At 38.0% G+C, this 23767-nt stretch overlaps 2 protein-coding genes across 2 annotated transcripts in view; one reads left to right on the forward strand and one right to left on the reverse strand.

The window, feature by feature from the left end:
* The window catches only part of LOC138029053 (tripeptidyl-peptidase 2-like), a 39320-nt gene extending 20782 nt beyond the window's left edge, over positions 1-18538 (reverse strand). The window contains exons 1-23 of the mRNA XM_068876730.1: positions 18347-18538; positions 14910-15038; positions 14665-14760; positions 13909-14013; positions 13411-13535; positions 12762-12859; positions 11243-11308; positions 9184-9269; positions 7863-7931; positions 7692-7768; positions 6225-6352; positions 5295-5394; positions 3736-3869; positions 3262-3313; positions 2505-2545; positions 2319-2356; positions 2151-2216; positions 1962-2070; positions 1745-1840; positions 1589-1650; positions 1317-1393; positions 226-332; positions 1-108 (exon numbers count right to left, since the gene is read on the reverse strand). The exon at positions 1-108 is cut by the window's left edge and continues 47 nt beyond it. Coding sequence (XP_068732831.1) covers positions 1-108; positions 226-332; positions 1317-1393; positions 1589-1650; positions 1745-1840; positions 1962-2070; positions 2151-2216; positions 2319-2356; positions 2505-2545; positions 3262-3313; positions 3736-3869; positions 5295-5394; positions 6225-6352; positions 7692-7768; positions 7863-7931; positions 9184-9269; positions 11243-11308; positions 12762-12859; positions 13411-13535; positions 13909-14013; positions 14665-14760; positions 14910-15038; positions 18347-18532 — 2155 coding nt within the window. The 5' untranslated portion in view covers positions 18533-18538. The remainder of the gene's footprint in view (positions 109-225; positions 333-1316; positions 1394-1588; positions 1651-1744; positions 1841-1961; positions 2071-2150; positions 2217-2318; positions 2357-2504; positions 2546-3261; positions 3314-3735; positions 3870-5294; positions 5395-6224; positions 6353-7691; positions 7769-7862; positions 7932-9183; positions 9270-11242; positions 11309-12761; positions 12860-13410; positions 13536-13908; positions 14014-14664; positions 14761-14909; positions 15039-18346) is intronic.
* Positions 18539-18556: 18 nt separating this feature from the next.
* Positions 18557-22780, forward strand: LOC138029054 (rhomboid-related protein 4-like). The gene is made up of 4 exons (XM_068876731.1): positions 18557-18616; positions 18743-19466; positions 20012-20068; positions 21052-22780. Exons 2-4 carry the CDS (start codon positions 18791-18793, stop codon positions 21549-21551), a joined length of 1233 nt encoding a protein of 410 aa, XP_068732832.1. The 5' UTR covers positions 18557-18616; positions 18743-18790; the 3' UTR covers positions 21552-22780.
* Positions 22781-23767: the final 987 nt, after the last annotated feature.

Below are 23767 nucleotides of genomic sequence, written 5' to 3' on the forward strand. Positions count from 1 at the left end.
AGAATTGAAAAAATTCTTGTTCCTTGAAGGACGACAGGGGAAAAAGCTGAACTGCATGAAGGAGAAATCGGCCAGTGACTTCACTTTCAGCTGACACTACTGAAAATTCTGTTGATAAGAAATGAGTACCCATAACTGATCTGGCACACAAGAGCGACCTTTTAATTCTGTGTGACTAACAGGGTCAAATAAGTTGTTAAAGTAAACCAATAAGAATGGAGCTACCTGCCCAAGTGGCTTCTTCTGGTACATGAAGAAATGTTCTATGTACTTGGCCAGGCTTGAACTTCACATCTTCAAACTGATAGGTGTAATGTTGATCATCACTTATTCTGGGTTGAAAAAATTAGAATTGAAAAAAAAAAATGAAAAATTAAAATGGAGGGATCTGGGCAAATATAGACCAAATGTTTTACCCATTTCAAGTCTTCCGGGGATAAGATTCTATGTGTAATGTATTTTGCATTGCATTGTAGCATTCACACTTAAATGCTAAGGGAATACCTGGAAAAAAAACGCTTTATTCCCAAAGGTTTTGAATTGGGTCAACATTGAGTTAACCAATTTGGGCTAACGGTATGTTCCAGGGGTCATTTGAGGGCAACAATTTTGTCATGTTGTGAATTTTCCACATCCTCCCCTAAACAGTGGTTGACATAATATGAAATGATTTATACAAATTTGCACTAAAAAAAAAGTAAATTGGGAGGGGGGATATGGACAAAATAGCACGGAGGGAAAATGTTAGGGGATTCTTTTTTCTACAATGCACTTAATTTTTTGGCATAAGAGAGTTTCTGCTAAAAAGATAAGTATGCAGGGCTCAACAACAGATTTATATCTGTTTGTCTGAATATCTCTTGTCTATGGACACTTTCCATTTGACAGAACTGACCAACCAAACCGTGCATTTGGAAGGACTAACTCTACAACGACTTCAATTTAACACACTTTGAGGATGATATCTACTCCTCCAGAAGAATGCGAGGGATTATCATTCAAGTGTTCCTTCAAATTGTTGCATTTTCTTTGCAAACTGACAGGCCACTACACACTTTTTTTATTATGACTATGTACGTAATTAATATAATTTTATATTTTTAATAGTATCAAGCCATTTTCCTTAAATTAATATAATTGGAATTAGTGTGAATAAACCTGAATCTGAAACTGAGCCTGGTCTGGCCAGCCAGTTCTGAGAAAAAGAAAGCAACCTCTGATTGCTCTATTCTCCAAGGACACAGTAGGTGAAAGGAGCAATGCAGTAGACAGCTGGACATGTATGGCCAGAACAATAGAAATGGTTGCAACTTTACCTGTTTGGTATAATGACAGTAACAGGAACTCTAAACAAAGGTCCTCTCTGAGGACAGCTGATTTCATAAGCAGAGACCTACAAAGAAATAAAAACAGTTGTTTTGCTGTCGTACAAGAAGTCCAAAGTTACTAAAATATTAATATTACAATAGGGTAAGTAATGATAATTATTAATAATTTAATATTGTTTATTATCAGGGACTGGATCCCCAGATCATCAGCAACAGTTCTTTGTTTTAAATTTAATCAATAACTACTAACTAAGCCTCACCTCTGCAAAATGTGCACCATGTGGCAATCCACGTGGATCAACTTTAACAGTAAAACTGCGAACTGAAATGACATTTGAATGTGTAGATTGAGTTAAGAACCCTTGACACAAGAAAAATAATTTTCTTGCATGTAACACATGTACATCTCTACCCACCTGTATTCATAAGGACAAAATGATCAGGAACAGTCACCCATGGTTCTGAACTGATTAGACAAAGACGAAGGTTGAGGTTTATTCTTTCATCTTTAGCTGTGATAACAAAGATCATTACATGTACGACTTTCAACACCAGCCACACCTGAACAACTAATTTAAGAAGGAATGGGTGTGTTTAAATTATTATCATTAAAATGTAACTTTTTGAACTTACCTACATCATCTTGATAGTTTGTAGTTACAGATACAGTTTCATTGGTGGGTTTGCACAGCTGATAGCTTTCCCGTAGATAAATTCCTCTCTGATCCCCTGAACAAGAAACCTAGCAGTAAAAAATACTTTAAAGGAAACCTAAAAATGCAAAACAGTATGGCTTAAGTATTAAAAAACATCCTGACAAACCTTGAACCTGACATCTCTCTCAGGAACACTGGTAAATTCACTGCAGTAAAGAAAGGCTTTGTCAACCTTTAAAAAAAGCATAAAATATAAATTCAAAATTAATATTATGGTGTAAAAAAAATTGATTGCAGAGAACATAAATTAATTTTGCAACTGTTGTAAACGAACCTGAAGAAGCCCATGACCTTGGGTAAGTTTATCAAGTCCTGCAATAAAGATAAACAACTATAACCAGTGTTTGTGTCAATAGGAGAAAAATAACAACAACAAGCATAAATATCTGTGGTTAAGTAAGATCTGGATGTGTAAAAACAAACTTTGCATTAAAAACCACAATGCATTTAATGTTTTTACCTTCTATCAAAAGTGCAGTATTTTCCAATGCTCTTCGAATGCTAAGGGTGTAAAAGTATGTTTATTTAGTTATTATTATGTAATCACATATAAATCTAGCTGACTGCAAGTGTTCTATATTAATTTTTAGAAAGACTGTATTTGAAATGAAATGAAATTAGAGCAGATCATGTTGGTTTTTTGGTGGGAGGAGTAAACTGCATGAAGTACCTGAAAAAAAAAAACCTCTCAGGGCAGAAACTCAACCAACTTGTGATGCTGAGTCTGGTAAATGAGCCCATGCCACACTAGTGGAAGGCATTTATATATTGCTCTCATCACTGTTGTGACCCTGTACACTAATAATGAAATAATATATAGATTTAGCCAAGCCTAAAAGCAGAGCTCGGACCCAGATTATTTATTCTTACAATAAGTTAACCTGGCTTGAGCCTACGACCCAATCAAAACCTGATCAGCGGTCAACTTACCAAAACAACAAAAAAAAAAGATGACCTTGATGGGCTCTAAACTTGAGCCGGTCACATTTGGCATACGTGGAGGGGTTGATGTACATACGGTCGTGCAGGTGCCCAACACCAAATTTTCTTGCACAGATGGGTTACCATAATATTATTTTCTTCCCCATGGTACAGTACTCCACATGCATGCCTTAATTGCACTGAACTCCACTAATAATAAGATATCAAAAGGAAAAGCAAAAGAAACTGTGGGCTTTAAAAAGAAAGAGCTCCTGAGTGTATGTAAATAAACTTACCTGTGTGGAGAGTAGGGAATGCTATTTGCCTTAAGACCAGACAGCAAAAGTGCTACAAGAAAATAAAACATGGGGCAAAATTATGTAATTGCAGTCCACAATAAGGGATGGGAAAAGAACAGGGAAGATCACCACAACTGTACATGGATTCAGGAGTGTACCAAAGATTTTGTAGCTTCCACATGTAAGTATTCATATGTTCAGCCTGCTGTTCTTGTTCATAACATAGTCATGATTTTTCTTATATTTAGAGAGGAGAAAAAATCCTCATGGAAAAGGGAAAATTTATGATTAATGTCATTGATTATCTTCTGAGAACTTCTCAGTGGAATGTAACACCCATGACAACCACAAGTCCTTCCTCAAAGCCACAAACAGTAGACATCGATATGCGAGTGATATGAATGTCATTTAAGTGAATTGTGAACATAATGTAATTATCATTAATTTTGTGTTAGAAGTGATTAATCATACCAATTCCTCCGCAAGCATTAGGTGAAGACATTGAGGTTCCATTCATCAACTGAGTCCCTCTTAGTGTCCAGTTGGGCACGGCAGCAATTGCACCACCTGGAGCAGTTATATTCACACCAAGTGAACCATCAGTCCTGTTTAAACAAGAGACGTTCTCTCACTAAGAGTGCATTTTTTAAGTGTAATAGAAAGATAAAAGCTATAAGTTGGCAATTTGGTAGCCTTGTACACCAAAAACATCACATCTCTGCAAACCAATCAGGGCTGAGTTGCTTGAAGCACGGTTGGTGTCAACCATTGGTCAAGTCATAGATATGCAGTAAATGTGGGTAGTCATGGTATCAACTTCAATGCAGTTTGCGTTGATAAAACACAGAACAACTCAACCCACATCAACAACCAAGAGTACATGTAGTTGTCAAAGTCATTAATAATATCCATTAGGTCAAACTGGTTCTGTCGTTTTTTTTTTTAGGGATTGAATCACAAGGGTATCCAGTTGTGCATGCTACCTCAACAATAATCTTACAAGTCCTCATGCTATACACAATAAAAGGTTGAGAGCCAAAAGAAATGCAGTACAGCTCTACAGATCCTAACAGTACAAATAGTTAATATTACCCTGATAAGTTTTCTGCCTCTACCAAATGACCAATCTGTGATTTAGATACAGACTACTAGCTATTTGTTTGAGAGTCACTTGAGATCTCTACAGCCTTGACATGGCTTGCCGATTGCTTGAAGCATGGTTGGGGTCAATCGGCATGGGGATATGAATTTTATCTTCTTGTGCTGAAAGTATCTCTCACTTGTTCGCTTCACTCACTTGTCAGAGATAATTTCAGCAAGAGAAGATAAAATTTGTATCCCCAAGCAGCCATGTAATGTTCTGTTTATTATATAGATATTGAAGAAATGTCTAGATTTAAAACAACTAGGCTGAGCTTGTTTTACTCATTTTTGAATTGATGAAAAAGTGGTCACCAACTGCTAAATTAAAAACATGCATATTGTGTAACATGAAACAAGATATGAAAGTTATGAAAAACAAATCATGATAATGTAAAATTTTGCAATAAAAATGTTAATGTAGTAGAGAAAAATTATATTAAGCACAAAAGTATCTTACAATGAAGAGGAAGCTTGTGTTTTATTGGCTTATCGTGTTTGTTACCATGACGACACCTATATTCTCACATGTGAAAGATAAAAATGATGTGTTCACTCCGCGTGGTGAAGATTAAAACCCTCAGCTGATGTACTCCATATGATGTGACAAATAGCCCATTTCTGAGTTGCTGTTCTGCTCTGTCTCAAAACAAGTGTTGTGCCAAACCTTTCAAATGAAAATGAGTTGCTGATTTTCATCTAAAATTAAACTAATTTCCATTTGAATGGTTTTGCACAAGTCTGGTTTTGAAACAGAGGCAAACAACAACTTGGAAATGGACTATTGCTTACACTGTTTAATTTCTTTCAACAAGTCCCAAGAGAATTATTAGTTGCTAAATCATTACTCCCTGCAAGGCATAGTGACTGATTAATAGAAGGTTTCTTACGTGGGACCTCTCGATGACCATGTGTATTGATTTCCTGGTAGTTTTTCTAACATGGAATATTCAGCAGCCATCATATCTGGAGACACATATGCACCCACACCTATATTAAAAAAGGAGAATAACAAAAGCTAGCAAGAAAAGTGTGCTACAAGATTAAATTTTAACTAGCTTATGAACCCTTTAAAATTTCAATAATTACTTGGTTCAAATTTGTCTTTTGATAAGAGACCATACTCAGAAATTTGCAAACAATAACTTAATGATTAATTTTTAATATTGTTATCAGAGCAAATAGCATCATTTACTTTGTTTTGTATTTTGTCTGTGTCAGTGAGGCTGATTGGGGTAGTTACCGTACTGGCCAGGCACAAAAGAAGAAGAATAATAATACTACCGGTAATATTATTATTATATAGCTACATCAAAGTCCAATATTGTCAACAGAATGATATACATGTATTTTTTATTAATTTTTGTCAACTTTACAAATTTAAAATAAATTGGATAGTTTTTACTGCATTTTACTGCAGCTTTGAACAAACCGTCCAATTTTAGAAAAATCTGGATACTTCTATCAACCAATCAAAGTCAAGATAAATAAAAGAACCGAGTATTGACCAATTAGTTTGCAGCTATTATCACTGCTTACAAACTGCTGTTTTCTCCAATTTGAAGTGCTCTATTAATTGGGGAGACTACAAATCAAATGAAATTAGAACATGTCAAATCAAATGTTGCTTTTTTTAGGAGAGGGGAAAACTGGAGTGCCTGGTGGAAAAACTCTTGGAGCAGAGTAGAGAACCAACAAACAATATCCAGCCAATATCAATTAGCAACTATTTAAGGAAGTGGACTATTGACTGAGGAATATACTTGAACACAGCTGACACCGATGTATGTCAGGGCATAAAAAGAAGAAAAGTCACTTACCAATAAGAGACTCTGCAGTTCCTCCTGGACAACCTACTGTTGACAGAGCAGGACCATTGTTACCAGCACTGGATACAAATATCACCTTATGTTTGTTCACAAGTTCATTCATCAGTTCAATAATTCGGCTGAAATAAGGAAAAGCTCCTTGAATTTAATTGATTCAGATTGTTTTATTAATATGTCATCATAAACAAGATAAATTAATACACATCCTGCTGTGTCCTGTACCTGTATCATCTGTATGTTTCAAACATGCATTTTCAAAATTCTATGCCCTACCAGAAATTCAGCTGTATTTCAGGTTTTTGCACCTCAGTTTTTCACTTTGTCCAGGAAAAACAATCTACTCAAAGTCAAGCTAAGCATTTATTCTTGCTGTTCAGAGAGTGTGTAAATTTCCACATTTTTAACAACTATGGTATAATGATTTCACTATACACAGCTATCATCGTGTGTCATTGGCTTTAATGAAATTCATACAGAGCATATATAGCTGCAGTTTTGAAAACAAGGGCAAACTTTGCTTCCAAATCCAAAGTGCAACTGTTTAGACAGCAGTTGCACTGAGAATGAGGCCTAAATTCCTAGGGGGGTCTGTGTCATGGCTTGTCGCATGCAAGTCTAATAAGTATGAGCTAATAGTCCAGAGCCAAAACAACTCACTAGACCTCTTTGTGGGAGGCTTTATAGTGGAGGAAATGTTGACCTGTAGGGCTTCTGTGCCATATGAAACATTAGTTCTTCTGAAGTCATGTTCCAAAGATCAGTTCCAGATATAGCAGACACATTAATCACATTTTGCCTTAAGAACTCCACAGGAGTGAAAGGGTTAATGACTAATCATATTAACATTTTTCTCAAACATATTTTTTTTTATTTCCAGGTCTAAGTCACAAGTTGCCAAATGACAATGACACTGACTTCTTAAATCAAAACATGTTTTCAATGAAGAGGTTAGAGTCCAGCTTCTGACAAAATAAAACTGTCCCAGCTATTCGAGTCTAATTTAAAGACATAAGATATGTGGGGAGGACCCGGTTTTCATAAGGTCAGCTAGATATCTAAATGCAAAGTAACGTTGATAACTTAAATTTGGGTGTCTCGAAAACGAAGAATCTAGGACCCTGAACACTCGAAAACGAAGAGAGTAACCCAAATCCCTCAATTTATTTAACCCTTGGCCTAACGTTGGTGTTTAGGCATAGACTGTCACAGGGCCTATTTTCATGCGATAGGAAATAAAGATGTCCGGCCACACGTGGAGCATGGTCACTCAGTTAAATATGGCCAATCACCCACTTTGAAACAAGTTGTAGTGAACCAAGGACTTGAACTTTGCTTTAATGAGGTAACTTGTACATTCTCTCTAACAAGAAGATTTGGCAGTCTTCAATTCATTTTGGAGCTTTTGGGGTCTTAGGGTCTTAAAGTCTTCGTTTTTGAGACACTCCTTAAATTTCTCACCCTGAATTGGGCCAATGACTGGCTTCCCCATAGCTCATGTTAATCATATCACATTTATACCTATGAACTGCAATCAGCTAGAAAGAAGAGGCCAAATAATAATTAGAAGAACAGTATGTCAACATTAAAAAACAACAAGATAGGAAAGTAAGAATTATTTTTTCAACAAACCCCTCTAATCATTGAGGTTCCTGTTTCCATTGTTTGCAGTCGTGTATCACCAACCTTTACTGAGAGAATCTGTCAAAGAAAAAGTTTGATACACAGAGCTTAAATGAATAGTACTTTACTGCGGTGGTAGTCAAGTGGTTTATATTTCGCGGAACAGAGTTCAAATTTGGAGGTACTCCAGTGAGCATGAACTAGCTGTCAATTCCCTGGTCAACTTCTTGACTGCACTTGTTAATAGCCAACAGTGGTGTGTTATCTCCCAGAAGTTGGTATTATCCTGTTCTGTTCATTTCATTGGGCCTGAAAAGTCCCTCGAGAGGAGTGGTCAATTTGGAGAAGTGGTCAGTTTTTCTCTTAAATTTCATTTACGTATTAACCCATTCCCTCCAAGACTGATACATAAATTTTTAGTCTACTTATTGCCAGACGATTTTATTTGTCAATGGGACTGTTTCAGGGGTGAAAGGTTTAACAACATCTTGGTCCACTCAAAAACGATGTCCCCTTTATCCCATTCCCTTTATCCCTGTAACCCATTATCTCATTCCCTTTATCCCATACCCTTTATCCCTTTATCCCATACCCTTTATACCTTTATCCCATTATCTCATTCCCTTAATCCCATTCCCTTTATCCCATTATCCCATACCCTTTATCCCTTTATCCCATACCCTTTATCCTTTTGTCCCATTATCTCATTCCCTTTATCCCACTCCCTTTATCCCATTATCCCATACCCTTTATCCCATTATCCCATTCCCTTTATCCCATTATCCCATACCCTTTATCCTTTTATCCCATTATCCCATTCCCATTATCCCATACCCTTTATCCCATTATCCCATACCCTTTATCCCATTATCCCATTCCCTTTATCCCATTATCCCATAACCTTTATCCTTTTATCCCATTATCCCATTCCCTTTATCCCATTCCTTTTATCCCATTCCCTTTATCCCATTATCCCATTCCCTTTATCCCTTAATCCTATTCCCTTTATCCCTTTATCCCACTCCCTTTATCCCATTATCCCATACCCTTTATCCCATTATCCCATTCCCTTTATCCCATTATCCCATACCCTTTATCCCATTATCCCATTCCCTTTATCCCATTATCCCATAACCTTTATCCTTTTATCCCATTATCCCATTCCCTTTATCCCATTCCATCCCAAGAGTGGCACTTTTTACTCAGTCTGATACCAGATGAATTTACCATTCAATGTGGGCCAGATTTTGTGAAAAGCCACAGAAATAATTATATCTGCACAACAAATATATTTTGATGGAAGACTGCCCCTGTTGGAGGTTGAACACACCTGTGCTCCTGGTGCAATGCCTGTTAATGCTGGATCATCTGCACAATAACCTGCTGCTATGCTGGCAACATGAGTGCCATGGGGACCTATAAAAAACAATGATTATCATTTTAAGTAATACGTTCTTACTAAGTAAGTAAGTAAATAAGTAAAACCTTCATTTAAACACGATACAATGTAAGTACATGTATTTAAGCTATGCAGCTTGTGGGGTCTTGTGTGCTGAGTGCATGAAGTTATAAAAACGAAAGATTAAAAATAAGAACGACGTTTCGATCGCTCCACGGTCATTTTCAAGTTCAACTGAAAATGACCATGCAGCGGTCGAAATATCGTTCTTGTTTTTTATCGCTCGTTTTTATAACTAAAGGATTATCATTTTGTTCTTGTAAGGTCAATGAGAGCTAACAGAATGCAGTGTTTGGGTAACATGAATTCAAGCTATCTGAGTACATTGTATGTAAATCCTGACATGGTTCAAGAGAGGTTCAAATAAATGCTAATATCCAAATCACAGAATGAGCATTCTCTTACTTGGTAAGCGGCATAGCATAGTGGTTAGGGTATTGTATTTAAAGGCTGGCACTTTGGATTTAATTTCAACTCCAACTACAAAATGGCTTAAGCCCTGGCCAAACGAGAGCAAGCGTTGATGAGAGTTGAAGAGAGATAAAACTCTAGTTCTTGATTGGCTAGGGACTCTTATCCACTCTTGGCTCCTTACTTTGACTCTCGAGGGCTCTCATCGAATTGGAATCTGGTCAAATAGTTCATGAGTCTTGGCAAGATTTTCATCTTGTTTGGTCGTGCACAAGAGTTTGAGCAAGAGCTTTGCGGTGATCAGATGCTGTTTTTTTTTTTCCAGTGGGCTCAGACAAAAGAGGGAAAAGTAATATAGCATCAGATTTGGGGACCAAGAATGATGCCAAGGATGAAACTACCAGCTGGCTAGTCACCATGCATATTTACATCAGAAAGGGTTTTCCCAGGGTGGTTCCCAGGCTCTCTCATTTGTTTGCACATGAAACTCTTGACACACTCTTGTCATCACTTGCTCTCATTTGGCCAACTCTTGATCACTCTCATAGACTCTTATGAGCTCTCAAGAGTTTCAACTCTCATCAACTCTCGCTCTCGTTTGGCCAGGGCTTAGTCTTCAGTGGCCCCAAGTTTAAGACCAACAAAGGGGGGTTGGTGAGGGGTAAAATAGGCAAATTTGCTTTTATCAAATGGGTTGATAAAAGTAAATTAACCTCCACTCCCATAAAAAAGATTTGTGAGCTAAGGTTTGTAGTGAGTGTTAATTAACAATTATTGGATGAGGTTGAGCATGTTAGCGATAATTATCAAGGCCAAAGTTTGTGTTATCTGCTGAAGCCGAAGGCTAAGGCGGATAACACAAACTGAGGCCTTGATAATTATCGCTAACATGCGAAAACCGAATTCAATAATTGTTTTATCATGCATATTCCTGAGCTGAGCTGCGCCATGACAAAACTGATCAAACTGCTGGTTAGTGTGTCAGGTGACGTCACTTCTGCATGCATAAAACTATTGTCTGTAGGTATGACGTCAATTCTACATATATATAATCTATTGTTTGTAGGTATGACGTAAGAGAAACAGAGCAAGCAAGAATTAGCTGCGTGCTTATAGCCAATCAAAATCGAGCTGGTGACACCAATGTATAATAATTTACCTTCATCTACTCGTTTGTGAAAAACAAATTATCGTGCCCCAAATTTAAGATAATGTCCAGCTGTGTAAATATGAACTGATCGCTTCCTGACAGTTGGATTTCTTAACCCTGTTACATAAATTAGAGCTTTTACCTTTTATACTCGGCCTTGCAACCTCAAAGCAACAAAATACATAAATATAGCGGTAGGCTCTTCACTTCACAATAATACTTTGCTATACTTTCACTTCACAGTTCTGATACCATTCTTATCTCTCATGGCTCAGTAAAGACGAAGCAGATCTACAACCAGCACTACATCTACCTTTGCCTGAGGACAAAATATGAATAAATCAAGCCGGAGCATCAATCACAACCAACCTCCATTGGCAACAATCGACAGTATCTTGCCCTCTTCATAAATGTTGACACTATAATTGAACAGATCTGAAAAATAAAGGACATTGGTTTTGGCGACATTTATCAAGCAGTGATGGTTTGCGATTTTTGGTTTTAGGCCATTTTTTGTTAAGTTTTCCATTTTTGCACTGAAAAGGTTTCATTCTTCTCTTTGAGCATTTGGTTTTCTAGCAAAACACTACCAGATTTTTTTTGATAGTTTGTCTTCAGCAATTATATGCCCCAACCACATAGTTTTACCAAGACAGTTATGTGGCACATTATTAAGAGCTAATTGCTATCACAAACTCCCTCCCTCCAAAAAATCTAACCTGCAGTGTTTACCGAGTTGCCAGGTTGAACTTGAGCATACCTATCCCCCATCCATTGGTAGGAATTAATTATTCTTTCCATCAATCTTCATCTACCTTGAAAATTCTTTGATTCATTTTGTGAGACTAAAGTCATTTCCCACTAAGCAAAGGTCTGCAATACTGTTCCTCCTATTCAAAGTCCTCTGTCGCAATTGAAGACTATTAATTTTGATTGAGTTTTGATGCAAATTTTTGCTATTTTAGTCACATAAAGCAATTTTGAAGATATTAAATTTTATTATTACAGTGTACTTCGGTCCACATGATGCAAGTGTAAATATTCAGTTTTGGTGGTTTTGTAAGTGTTTTTTCTGCTTTAAGCAAGTGTTTGGGAGCTCAAGCACGCAAAGTTTTCAAGATGTGGATTGCAACCAGAAGTGAGCTTCTTTCCTTTTTGACTTGTCACATTTTGCTGGCATGGCTCCGTTGATTAGTGCGTGGCTTTCGGAGCAAGAGGTCCCCTGTTTGATCCTAGGTTAGGTGACTAGGACGTCTGCTTCAACTTTCCTCTGATCCATGTAACTATATATAGCTTTAAATACCCGTAAAACAGAGCACTGACAGAGGGAGGGGGCAGGTAAAGGATACATTGTCAGCTTCCATTGATACCAGCCTCATAGCTGAGGGAACTACTGATGTTAAAATAAAGTGACTTTACATTTATTATTGCAAAGTATCTTTTCTCCATTAGAGATGATTAGTTTAAAAATCTGGGAGACACTACTGTCCTGGCATGCAAAATGTTCACTTCTGGTTGCTGTCTGTACCTCAAAAATGTTGTGTGCTTACTGCGCCTTTCAATAACATGTGGACTCTTTAATTCAAAGGTCAACTGACAAATGCGTTTTTCACCGACCGTCAATCTAATGTTCTGTGGCTCCTCCAAGCTTCTGACTACTGTCGAGCGCGCAGTAGTCAAATCACATCGTTGAACCCAGTTCAGTCAACATAGTCGGAAGATGGGAGGAGCTGCAGAACATTTGATTGACGGTAGTGAAAAACGCATTTGTCGGTTGACCGTTGAATTTAAGAGTCTGCATGTTATTGAAAGGTGCAGTAAGCTCCCTATTATTGTGGCTTTGGGATGTCAGCTGACTTTGCACAGTTTTGCATCACTACAATCGTACCTTCCTTTCCAAAGGTAGCATATTCTCCTGTCTCTCTATAGCTTGATAACAGAGTACAACTATCCAAATCTCCACTCTCAGATGTGTCAATACAAGCCCTGCCAAAGGATAAACAGTGTAATGCCATTAAAAAAATAAAGCAATAGAGGACTTTTTCCATGTTTACATAGCCTCATCTAAACACGAAGGGGAGCTGGGAGAATTAGAGACAGTTGTTGAAGGTTTGCATAACTGTCAAGAATTTTCCCAACTCCCTGAGTGTTTAGATGAGGCTATGTAAACACAGAAAAAAGTCCTCTATTGCTTTTATAAAATATTTCTCAAAAATAATTCAACAAATGAAGAAAAATGCTGTTTTTTTAACTTCTTGATTGAAACAGATTTTCTTGATACAAGCTCATATTTCCTATCAGCCAATCAAAACGTGCATATGACAACACATAAACAATCAAAATTCATGTGATGTCACAGGAGTATCTACATACTCTCATCTAAACACAGCTATCGACCAATGAGAGTTTGCATACTATCCTAATTATTTAATAAGATTGAGTACAAGTACGACCACAAATATACAAGTTTTTCATTCAAAGTATGTGAACCTGTAAAAAATTGTCTTTCACCATGCACTCCACATATTTCAACAAACCTCCAAGTGTGTCCATCATGGAACACAACACAGTCAAAAACAGGACCAGTGTCAGTAAAGCTTTTATCAAGACTGGTTAACAATTCCACACGAGCTTGAAGGTCTTCTTTGACTAACTTCTCTTGCTGGAAAGGCAAAATATATAATTCTAATTAAACGATAAGCTGCATTGTTCAGTTAAGTATATAAATTATTTTCATATAATAAAACTAAATGCCTCACAATAACAATTCTTGGCACTAGGTCTCAAATATGCTGCCTCCCTTATCATAGTAGACAAAACATATAATGACATTTTGCAAATAATGATGACTTGATGACTTCATTGAAGTACTGAGCTATAATATAATTATTGTCCTGTTAACACTGTGCAAACCCTGCACCCTGTCATAAAGTACAGTAGTCGAATAATGGACCAGTGTTGGATTGATAAGGGAAAAATTTCATCACCAACTTATCTGCCTGTTTGTATATGTTGTAGTTAAAAAAGGAACTCACTGCATTAGGATTGGGGTGCTCTGTTTCCCATTGTTCCAATCTCCTTGTTGATTCGGCACTGCACACATGATGAAGAGGGTCCCAAAACTTCTCCCGTCTCTCTTTCTAAAAGTTGAAAAGGAAATCGACAAAATTCTGGTGGCAAGGGGGTATCCATGGAAATCCTGCCATCAGCCACTAACGAACAAACCATTTCAGTGGAAACACATTAGAACATGTATACAGCAGTCAACAGTTTTCTAATCCAGTCTGTATCTGATCTTTTCCTGTATTCTAAGAATGCTATGACCTTGAATGTTAAGAGTGCTATGTGCGTGCATGAGGCAATTCCTCACTCCATTTGCTTGAGAACTGAGAGATCACTTGCCATCAACAGCAAATTAAAGGAAAATTGAAGGCTGTTTGTCTCTGAACCTTAATTTATTAACTTTGCTAGTCAAGCTGACAGAGGACCACAACAGCTTGTGCCAATTACTGTGAACTCTTTTTTTACCCTCCCAACCGTGATACACAAAAGAAGACAAACCACAACACCGAGAACTACATGCCCTTGCAAATCCTCTTATTCCTGTGGCTAATGGAAATCAAGTTTGCACTCACAGCACATTTTGGCCAGCAATTTTTCTTTTGCCATCAATGTCAAGATTACTCCTTTGTGTTTAATTCCTCTCAATTACAACAAGCCTCATACTGGCTCTGTATTGGCATGTACAAACATTACAATTGTGTTTTGATTGTGAATAGGTTCAAACTTACCATACATCTCTCCTTCAACTTGGCAGGAAATAAACTGTACGCACTTTTGACCCCAGTAAAAAATTTTCCTGATGGATTCTCCCAATAATCTGGAATCTATTAAAAACCAATGGTTGAAAAAAGCATGTAGAAGATAAATTCCACTATGGTAAAAAAAGAACTCGATATTCATCGGTTTTTACCTCTGTTCTTTCTCCATGCACACTGTAAAACTTTTAAAATGTGTGAGTATAAACCGAACAAACCTTGAGTTTCCTTCCTGTCAACCCATTTAAATAACCATCTGTGGCCTCACATACAGTTGAAGTATCAACATCACCACTGCCACTTGCATCAATTAAATCAATTATCTTTCTTCGACCATCAGAGGTTTCCTAAATTAAAATTTTGATTAAAAAAAAAACCAGATTTCACAATGTTCCATCAACAACAACACCACTTATGCCCACTCTCCTGGATTATCCAAGAGTCTCCCCCGGGTACGGGACAAATCTTCTGGTCTCCTGACCAGGTCACTAATTGTCCCTGTGTCATTAGCTCAATTTATGGGGGGGGGGGGGGGGGGGTAGAGAGTTAATATAGGGGGAAAAGGGGGTCAACTCAAATGTCGTCAAAGATGCTGAGTCTCATACACAGTTGGGTTTAACTTTGAAGAGTAGCATGTCGTGGAGAAATCATATAGTTGAGGTGTTTGAGAAAGCTTCAAAGAGACTAAACTTGTTAAAATTTGTCAAATACCGGGTTGACCATTCCACATTAACATCCTTGTATAAGAGTCTAATCAGACCACTTATGGAATATGGGGATGTTATTTGGAACAACTGTTATGATTGCGACTCAGCTCTACTTGATCGCTAGCGTTCAATACGAAGCTGCAAGGTTGTAACAGGAGCCATTAAAGGAACCAGTTCTGAAAGGCTATACGAGGAACTTGCTTAGGAATCTCTGAGTAGCAGAAGGAAATTACATCAGCTGAACGAATTTTACAAAATTGTAAAGAATCTTGCACCTTACTATTCAAGTGAGCTACTTCCAAAACTATCTAGTGAGCGTACACATTATCGTCTTAGGTCAAGGGCAAACTTTACACAATTTTCATGTAGAACTTCTCGCTTTCAAAAGTCTTTCTTTCCATCCGCTATCACTGGCTGAAATTCTCTGGACCTAGATGTTCGAAACTCTGTATCTCTTCCCACTTTTAAGCTAAATTAAGGTCAACTCTCTTTCCCCATGTTTATAATAAGCTATTTGATTTTTCTTTTTCAAGGTGTGCATCTATTGATCACACCCGCCTTAGACTTGGTTTCTCTTGTCTAAGAGAATATTTGTTTAAAATTAATCGTTGTGCATTGACTATTTGCGAGTGCGGTCTTGAATCTGAATCGGTGAAACAGTTCTTTTTGGTTTGCCCCAGGTATTCCGCTCAACGTAATGTCCTCCTTGCCTCTGCTGCTAGTATTCCCGGTGAAACGTGGTCATAGAGCAGCGATTCTAGGAAAATTAATTTTTTATTGTACGGCATTAAATCTGTAAATTATGATATCAACTGTGCTTTATTTTGTGAAGTCCAGAGTTTTATAATCAACACTAATCGCTTTTCGATTGCCACTGTTTGACTGTTGAATTAATATATTTCTAGTCATGTAACTTTTAATTAGTACAAATGTTTTTTCGTTGGCCTCTGTCTGTTTGTTAAATTAATACATCTTAAGTGATGTCAATTTTTTTGTTGTAATCTTGTGTGTTGTGTGTTGTGTGTCTGTGTGTTTTGAGTGTAAGCCTGATTACTGTATTATCGTGAGCCCCCTTGATAAGCCAAGGTGCTTTTGGGGCAAACAATGGTTAATATGTTTAAATTAAACAAAAAAAAAAAAAAGGTTTAGTCTGCTATGAGCCTAGAAGGCCCACCAGGCCGGCGCTTATCTCCGGTTTCTGTAGCATGAAGCAACTAGGAGTATTTCTACTCCCCCCTGGATAGGATGCTAGTTCATCGCAGGGTTACCCCCAGCAATAAATTCACCGGTACCCATTCAGGGATCGCGTTAACGAAGAAATCGTGCATTTTTACGCAAATAAAATCCAAAAAATGCATCATCGAAATGTTAACGCGTCCCAGGACGCAAGGCACTGACTTAAATAACTCACACAACTTGCTTTGATTTGTCAGTATATTCTGTTGTTTGTAAAACTGTTGGAGCGATCTGTGATCATAATTGAAGTTCTAATAAATGGGGAATGTACTCTGCAAGTCACTGAATGCAAATATATAGCAAAAGACGTCACTGTTCGTTGCTCCTAAGGGAGGAAACCAGTGATGCGTAAACCTTTGTAACGGCTCTAGAAAAAGCCTTTGTCGGCCGGTCCCATGCATATGCATCAATATTAATTCCAAGTTGGTTACTCTCTTTTTCTCATAATTTAAAACATACTCTTTTTCTCGCAGAGGGTCACCAAGATTTTGGGACCCCCAAAAAATGCTTGTGACCCCAATTTGGCCGAACATGCGGGTCCCAGGACCCAGATTGAAAAATCCTAGTGCCATCCCTGCCATTTATACACTTGGGTGGAGAGAGGTAGTGTGAGAGTAAAGTGTCTTGCCCAAGAACACAACACAATATCCCTGGCCAGGACCCGAACCCGGACCACTCGATCCGGAGTGACTCGAGCACAATGACCATGAGGCCACTCAATATAGGGGATGGGAATGGATATCTCTGGGCTTGGGATTGTTTGGTATCAAGAGAGTTGACCTCGTAGGTAAAATCTCCAGATTTTAAATTGTCAGAGGTTGGCATCTCTGTAACACCCACATTTATGTGAACAGTAAATTTTTCAGCATAAGCTAGCATATTAGAACAGACAATTACAAATAAATAAAGGAGCTGGACACTGCAAAATTACAGTTTTCAACAGTAAACTAGTTTCATGACCACTACTTACTGATAATAAAAAATATACAAAATAGTCAGACCCCACTGACACCTGGGATTGAGACTTAACAGATTTTACTCTGTCTAACGCCAGATGATTTCACCTGTCAACTGGAGGTACTGGTGTCCTGAAGCGTTTGAGGTGTCAATGGGTCAAGAGCAAGTGTTTAAACAAGGATAAAGTCCATGGGTGTTTAACTTATGTATTATTATTTTGCACTAAGCAACAGCTCCCACTTTCCCCTGATTGTCACACAATAAATGCATGAAAAATGAAAAATCACAATTTTCAATGAAATTTAATAGAAATACAACTATCATAAGAATGATCTATAAAGGAGTCATCAAGTCCATATATGTACTAGACAGACCACCTTGAAAGCTTTGCAATGAAAAAATGTAACATTATTCTTGTGCAAATATCTGAGTTTGTTAGGAACTGTAAAAATTAACATATATAGAGGCTAAAATGGCAAAAATAAATAAATACAATACAATAGCTAGAATGTAAATATATGGAAATGCATAGTATACATTCCTTAAAACTAAAGATCCCCTTACTCTCTTTAAAAAGAAAACTAAAATAATTTTGTTTTCTGTAATTTTCCTTAGGGTTTCCATAATTTATCATAGGACAAGCAAAGGAAACTTTCCTTCGCAAATTGTATTACTTTCCTTCCCCTTTTTTTAAATTGATGATGGGCACGCTGCAAACGACTTTCCGCAAGAAGCAGGTTTCAAGAGCAACTAACCTGCAAGCCGATCGCCCCCGGATCAACACCAGTGTCAAAAATAGCTATAACTATTCCGCGGCCATCGTACTCTGGATATTTCGACAGAAAGCGATCAGCGCCGGTTTCTCGCTTCGGTAGAAGTCCGTGAATAGGAAAGTCGCTGCTAGAGATGGCCGCCATCTTGAACCAATATAAATGTCTCATACATTAAATGACAAGAGAACAACTGCGATAACCGCTGATGTCGTAAAGAAAGATGGCGGCGAAATAGGAGATGAGATTCGATGAGTAAGTAGTTTTTGAAATCAAACACAACAATGACACGTCAGCTAAGAAATTTGCGCTTGGTGTTCATAGAGAGATCATTTATATTTTTGAAATTGACAAATCCTGTTGCATTTAAAAAAAAAACAGAGGATAAATTCAGCTGACGAAGATTTCTGACCTGAGAAGAACTCCGCAATGTTCCAGAGAAGAAGAAGGGCTCCAGGAGTTGGTTTGTTGTTGTTGATTGGCCAACTTTATAGCATTGGTTTTAACAGAATCCCTCCTGTTACACTTTCTTTTATCGGAATAAACGTTGCAGTTTATCTTCGGTTACTTAACAATCTTCCTTCTCGTGGAAAAGCTTGTGTGAGCGCCCATCATGTGTGGTACTATGGAGAATGGAAAAGGCTCATCCTCGCTGCCTTCTATCACTCAGATGACCTCCATCTGTATTTCAACATGGCGTCTTTTGTATGGAAAGGCATTTCCCTTGAAAGAAGAATGGGCAGTGCAAAATTTCTATACATCCTCTCAGTATTTACTGTTTTGACAAACACAGTTCTTGTTGGCCTTGATCTTGCTCTTGCAAACATGACAGAAGACTACTCCTACATCTACACATGTGCTGCTGGATTTTCTGGAGTTATCTTTGCACTGAAAGTTCTGACGACGTACAATCTCCCCTCTGGTACTTCCATGGTGATGGGGATATTCCCTGTGCCAATGAGGTGGGCATGCTGGGCTGAGCTGATCTTAATACAGCTGCTGGTTCCCAATGCCTCATTTACTGGTCACCTGGCTGGCATTTTAGTTGGATTGATGTATGTCAAGGGTCCTCTAAAATATGTCATGGATACAGTGAGTGGCACAGGTTGGTGTTCTTGAATACAGCCAGGTGATCTGGTGACGTAATTTTGGAGCACAGGGAAGAAATGTTTTAAAGCGGTATCCCACAACCGCGCGTGGCCTTAGGTGTTGTTTCCAAATTTCCTGCAGTATTTTCATCGCCCAAACTCAACAGATACTTTGCACATTTCCTGTTACTGAATGAACATTCAAGTAGAACCGACGAGATCAAACCTTGCCTCTGACATGTTGAATTCAAAAATAACATTCCACGCCGCGCGCGGTTGTGGGATACGGCGTTAAAATATTTCTCCCCAGTCCTCCGAATGACGTCACCAGATCACCTGGAGTAACTATATCTTTAACCAATTTTAAGGATATCAGATAGTGAGTGAACGTAAAATCTCCTAAAAAAGAAAACTGTAGGAGAGAAAAGGGAAAATTTTGTTATTGGCCAAGTTGTTTTCTCGTTCTGGCTTTCTGCTCATCCTGACCAAGAGCAAGGCCTAGGCCAATATTATTATTTGTCAGTGTGGGTTTCCATCCAACCACCTGTTCTTCTCATTGCAGGCTCTGGGATGACACGGCGAATGGGACGATCTTACACTTATTATGCTGGAACAACAGGTAATTGAAATTAAAAAACTGAAGAATAAACAATTTTTAGTAAAACTCTGAGTTGAAGTTGTGTGACAAGTGTGTTGCAGTCATGTAAAAAAATTGTGTGCTTGATTTATGGAGGGTATTTTCCATATGGATATACCCAAATGTGCTTTTTAAGCACTAGTGGCAAAATAAAAATAAATTATATTTAATCAAAATGTAGCATGCTGGAAAAACCTTGCTGTCATTAGACAAGTACCTCCCTAGCTGGTTAAAAGCTTTTTGAGTAAAACGCAAGTCTTTTATTTATTTTTTCTCTGTTCCTTTGGTAGCTTTGTTTTCAATAAGGCCTTACCACTGAGGCCTTGTTTTTGGCTAAGTGGAGACACAGTTTCTTTAAGGATGTTTGACACATTGACTCCCATTTGCTCTCATGTCCAGAATCGCAGGTTATCAGATACATGCTGTTTTAATAGACAACACAAAGTCTCCCTTAAGCCTAGGCTCCACAACTAAATCTTCATGACAATACACTAAGCATCAGAGTAAAAGTTTTTAGGTTTGAGTTCACTGAACTGTTTATGAATGAGTTTACTGAAGTGTTTACTGAGCTGTTTATGTTTTAGCATCCTGTATACATGTAGTTATATGACTTCTAGGATTAATAAAAATGTATGAAAAATGTAAAAATGTAAAATGTATGATTTCTCGTGAAGTAAACTTAGAGGAGAAGACATTTCATTAACATTGCTTTTATTTCTAAACATCAAAAATTTTGAAATTAAGCAAAATGGTAAGGGGACCCTTGGTGACACCTGTCATAATCAGAGTTCATTCAATTAGCTTCATTTCTGGACCACTCTAAGGCTTTAAAGTGCATTAAGCATGCTGGCACTAACCTTCCTATAGTTCAGTAACTTGAACCATTGGAGGCAACGTCAATAAGAATGATTATTGTTATTATTATTATTGAGCCTTCTGTTTGGGGTCTATTTCTTATTATCTAGGAAGACGAAATGACTTGAGTGAATCTGAAGATGAAGAACTTCAGCAGGCTATAAGGGCAAGTCTGCAAGAGACACACATGACCAGACCCCCAACACAAGATGATGATCCCAGAATACAGTCTGCCATAAGGGAGAGCTTGGATGATGCCGGAGGGGATCCTTCCAGGTGGTCCAACACTTCAGGGGCCAGGAGGCAGACCACATTTTCAGTGCCTCCACAATCTGACTTCTTTCACAACGATATCCAACACAGAACTAGGGGCCCAGACTCCCAGATGCAGGGTGAGCATCTCTATCCCAGGATTTCAGATTATCCTACAACTTATTTAGATGCTCAAGGAGATGAACAGAGGTATTCCAGGGTACCCCAACCATCAGCTCCACCGCCTGAACATGTAAATACAGCAAATACATTACCATACCCTAATGAGAGCCTAATGCCTGACCCTCATAACTTGGATGAAGTTCGGAGGAGAAGGATCCAGCGCTTTGAAAGATAACCCCTACATCTCTCCTTTTTCAAGATCCCTTCAACCTCTCTTTTAAAGTGATTTTCAAGGCGTACTGTACCAGTAATGGTTGTGATGTAATCAGTTTACTTTTAATACGAGTTAAACTCATTTTCATGTGATATGCATGGCATTTAACTCATAAATAATTCATAGCCAAAAAACGAAAGGAATGTTCTTGTGAGCTCCGCACACCAAGCACCATTGGTAAGAAAGTAACCCATCTGTGCGAAAGAAGTTGGACCTTATGTCCACCCCTCTATTTATTCACGAGGAATGTCAAGTACTTTTGCTTTTGGCAACCCCAAGTTGTGCATGAACATATCGGTACCCATCTTACAGTTATAAGACAGCACTTTTCCTGCTGTGCTAGAATAGAATAGAATAGAATAGAATCTTTATTTATACACGATAGGAGTGAAAGCTAAAAGCTTGTGGGGTCGTGTACTTAACAAAGTAATTACATTTCTAAAAACATCCTAAGTAAGAAGCTATAATACAGTAAAACATTAACATTCAAATTTTTCAAATTTTTACATGCGCCTTTCTGGTGATTGTAGTTTTAATGACAACTAGATGCTTTGGAAGCGTTGATGCAGGCTTGGTTAGAGATTTGACTTGGGATAAAGATGCGACTCTTGATGCGACATTGCAATGAGCTGTTTTTCACCTTTGCTGTGGGATGCAAAAAGAAGGCAAAGCCAACAGGAGCTCATGACTTGGAGCGAACAACTTGTACCTCATTTTTTTTTTCAGACCTGCTTATTTGTAGACTCACGTGTTCACTGCTGTAGAGTTTCCTTTCATATTGTGGTTTACTAACGCACAAACTTATTGCGACACGTTGTCCTGTATTTGTGTAAATAGAACAACGTTCCCTTGACTATAAATTATTTTAATTATGGTGCTTTTATAGTTTTAGTGGGATCAACGTAGTGCATAACTGGACCAGGGTTTTTCTCTATATCATAGCAAAGCTTGTACTTTGTACAATTACCTTTATGAGCTAGACTCCTGTACTCACTAGCCACTACATTGGAAACTACACGAAAACCACCTCAAGGAGGAAGAGATCGTTGATAAAAATGTTAAATAGCATTGGTCCTAAGACACTCCCCTGCGAGACACTATGCCGGCACCGCTGGAGCAGATGTCTCAAAGATATGAGCTGTTGTAGCTACTCTGAAATTTGAAATGAAATAAAGTTTATGTAAGTCAAATGTGTGCAAAAGATTAATAATCAATTTAACGTTATGATGCTATATAATTCGGAACCTTATACCAAGGGCCACCATACTTCAGATTTACGAAGCGTATATTTTACCACGTTTTTAATTATTTTTCCTCTGCCTGGCATTTTTGTGCAACATACATGTAGTTTCACTTGATTGCAATATAAGATGCACCTTTCCTCGGAAGAGAGGGCGGCGCTTAAAAATCTTAGTAAACGCAATGACATAGTTGTCAAATCGGTCGACAAAGGCGGCGCGGTAGTTGTTTAGCGGTCCGACCTTTACAAAAAGAAGCTTTGCCACAACTTTCTGACACCTCGTTTCATGCCAAAATCTAGAAAGATCTGACGTCCACAAATCAAAAACTCGTCAAAGACACCATTCAGAATCCTATAGTTAATCAAGAATTACCGGACACTACAACTACAACTAATCTCATCATCACCACCCCAAGAACTTCGTGCATTTACTTCTTGCCTAAAATTCACAAACCTAACAACCCAGGTCGCCCTATCGTTTCTGCCTGTAGTTGCCCCACCGAACTCATTTCTAGTTACTTAGACAGGATTATGACGCCTGTTGTTAAATCTTTGCCATCATACATTAAAGACAGTACACACGGGTACACACGCACCAAAAATTTTCTGCGATTTCAATTTCTCAGCCCAAGACAAAGTTATTTTCACCATGGACATTGCATCTCTATACACAGTCATTCCCAATAGCAAAGGTCTTCAAGCACTTAATGAAACACTTTTTCGATCAACGCACTGTCAAAGAACCAAGCTCGGAAACGCTCCTCCGCCTTGCCGAACTAGTTTTAACGCTTAACTGGTTTTCATTCGCCGACAACTGTTACAAACAAATTAATGGTGTAGCGATGGGCACAAGAATGGGACCTAGCTATGCCAATCTTTTTGTAGGATATGTTGAGCACCATTTTTTTAATCAGTACAACGGCCCCAAACCTGAACT

The sequence above is a fragment of the Montipora capricornis genome, chromosome 13, assembly GCF_036669925.1.
Source record: "Montipora capricornis isolate CH-2021 chromosome 13, ASM3666992v2, whole genome shotgun sequence".
Classification (NCBI taxonomy): Eukaryota; Metazoa; Cnidaria; class Anthozoa; order Scleractinia; family Acroporidae; genus Montipora; species Montipora capricornis.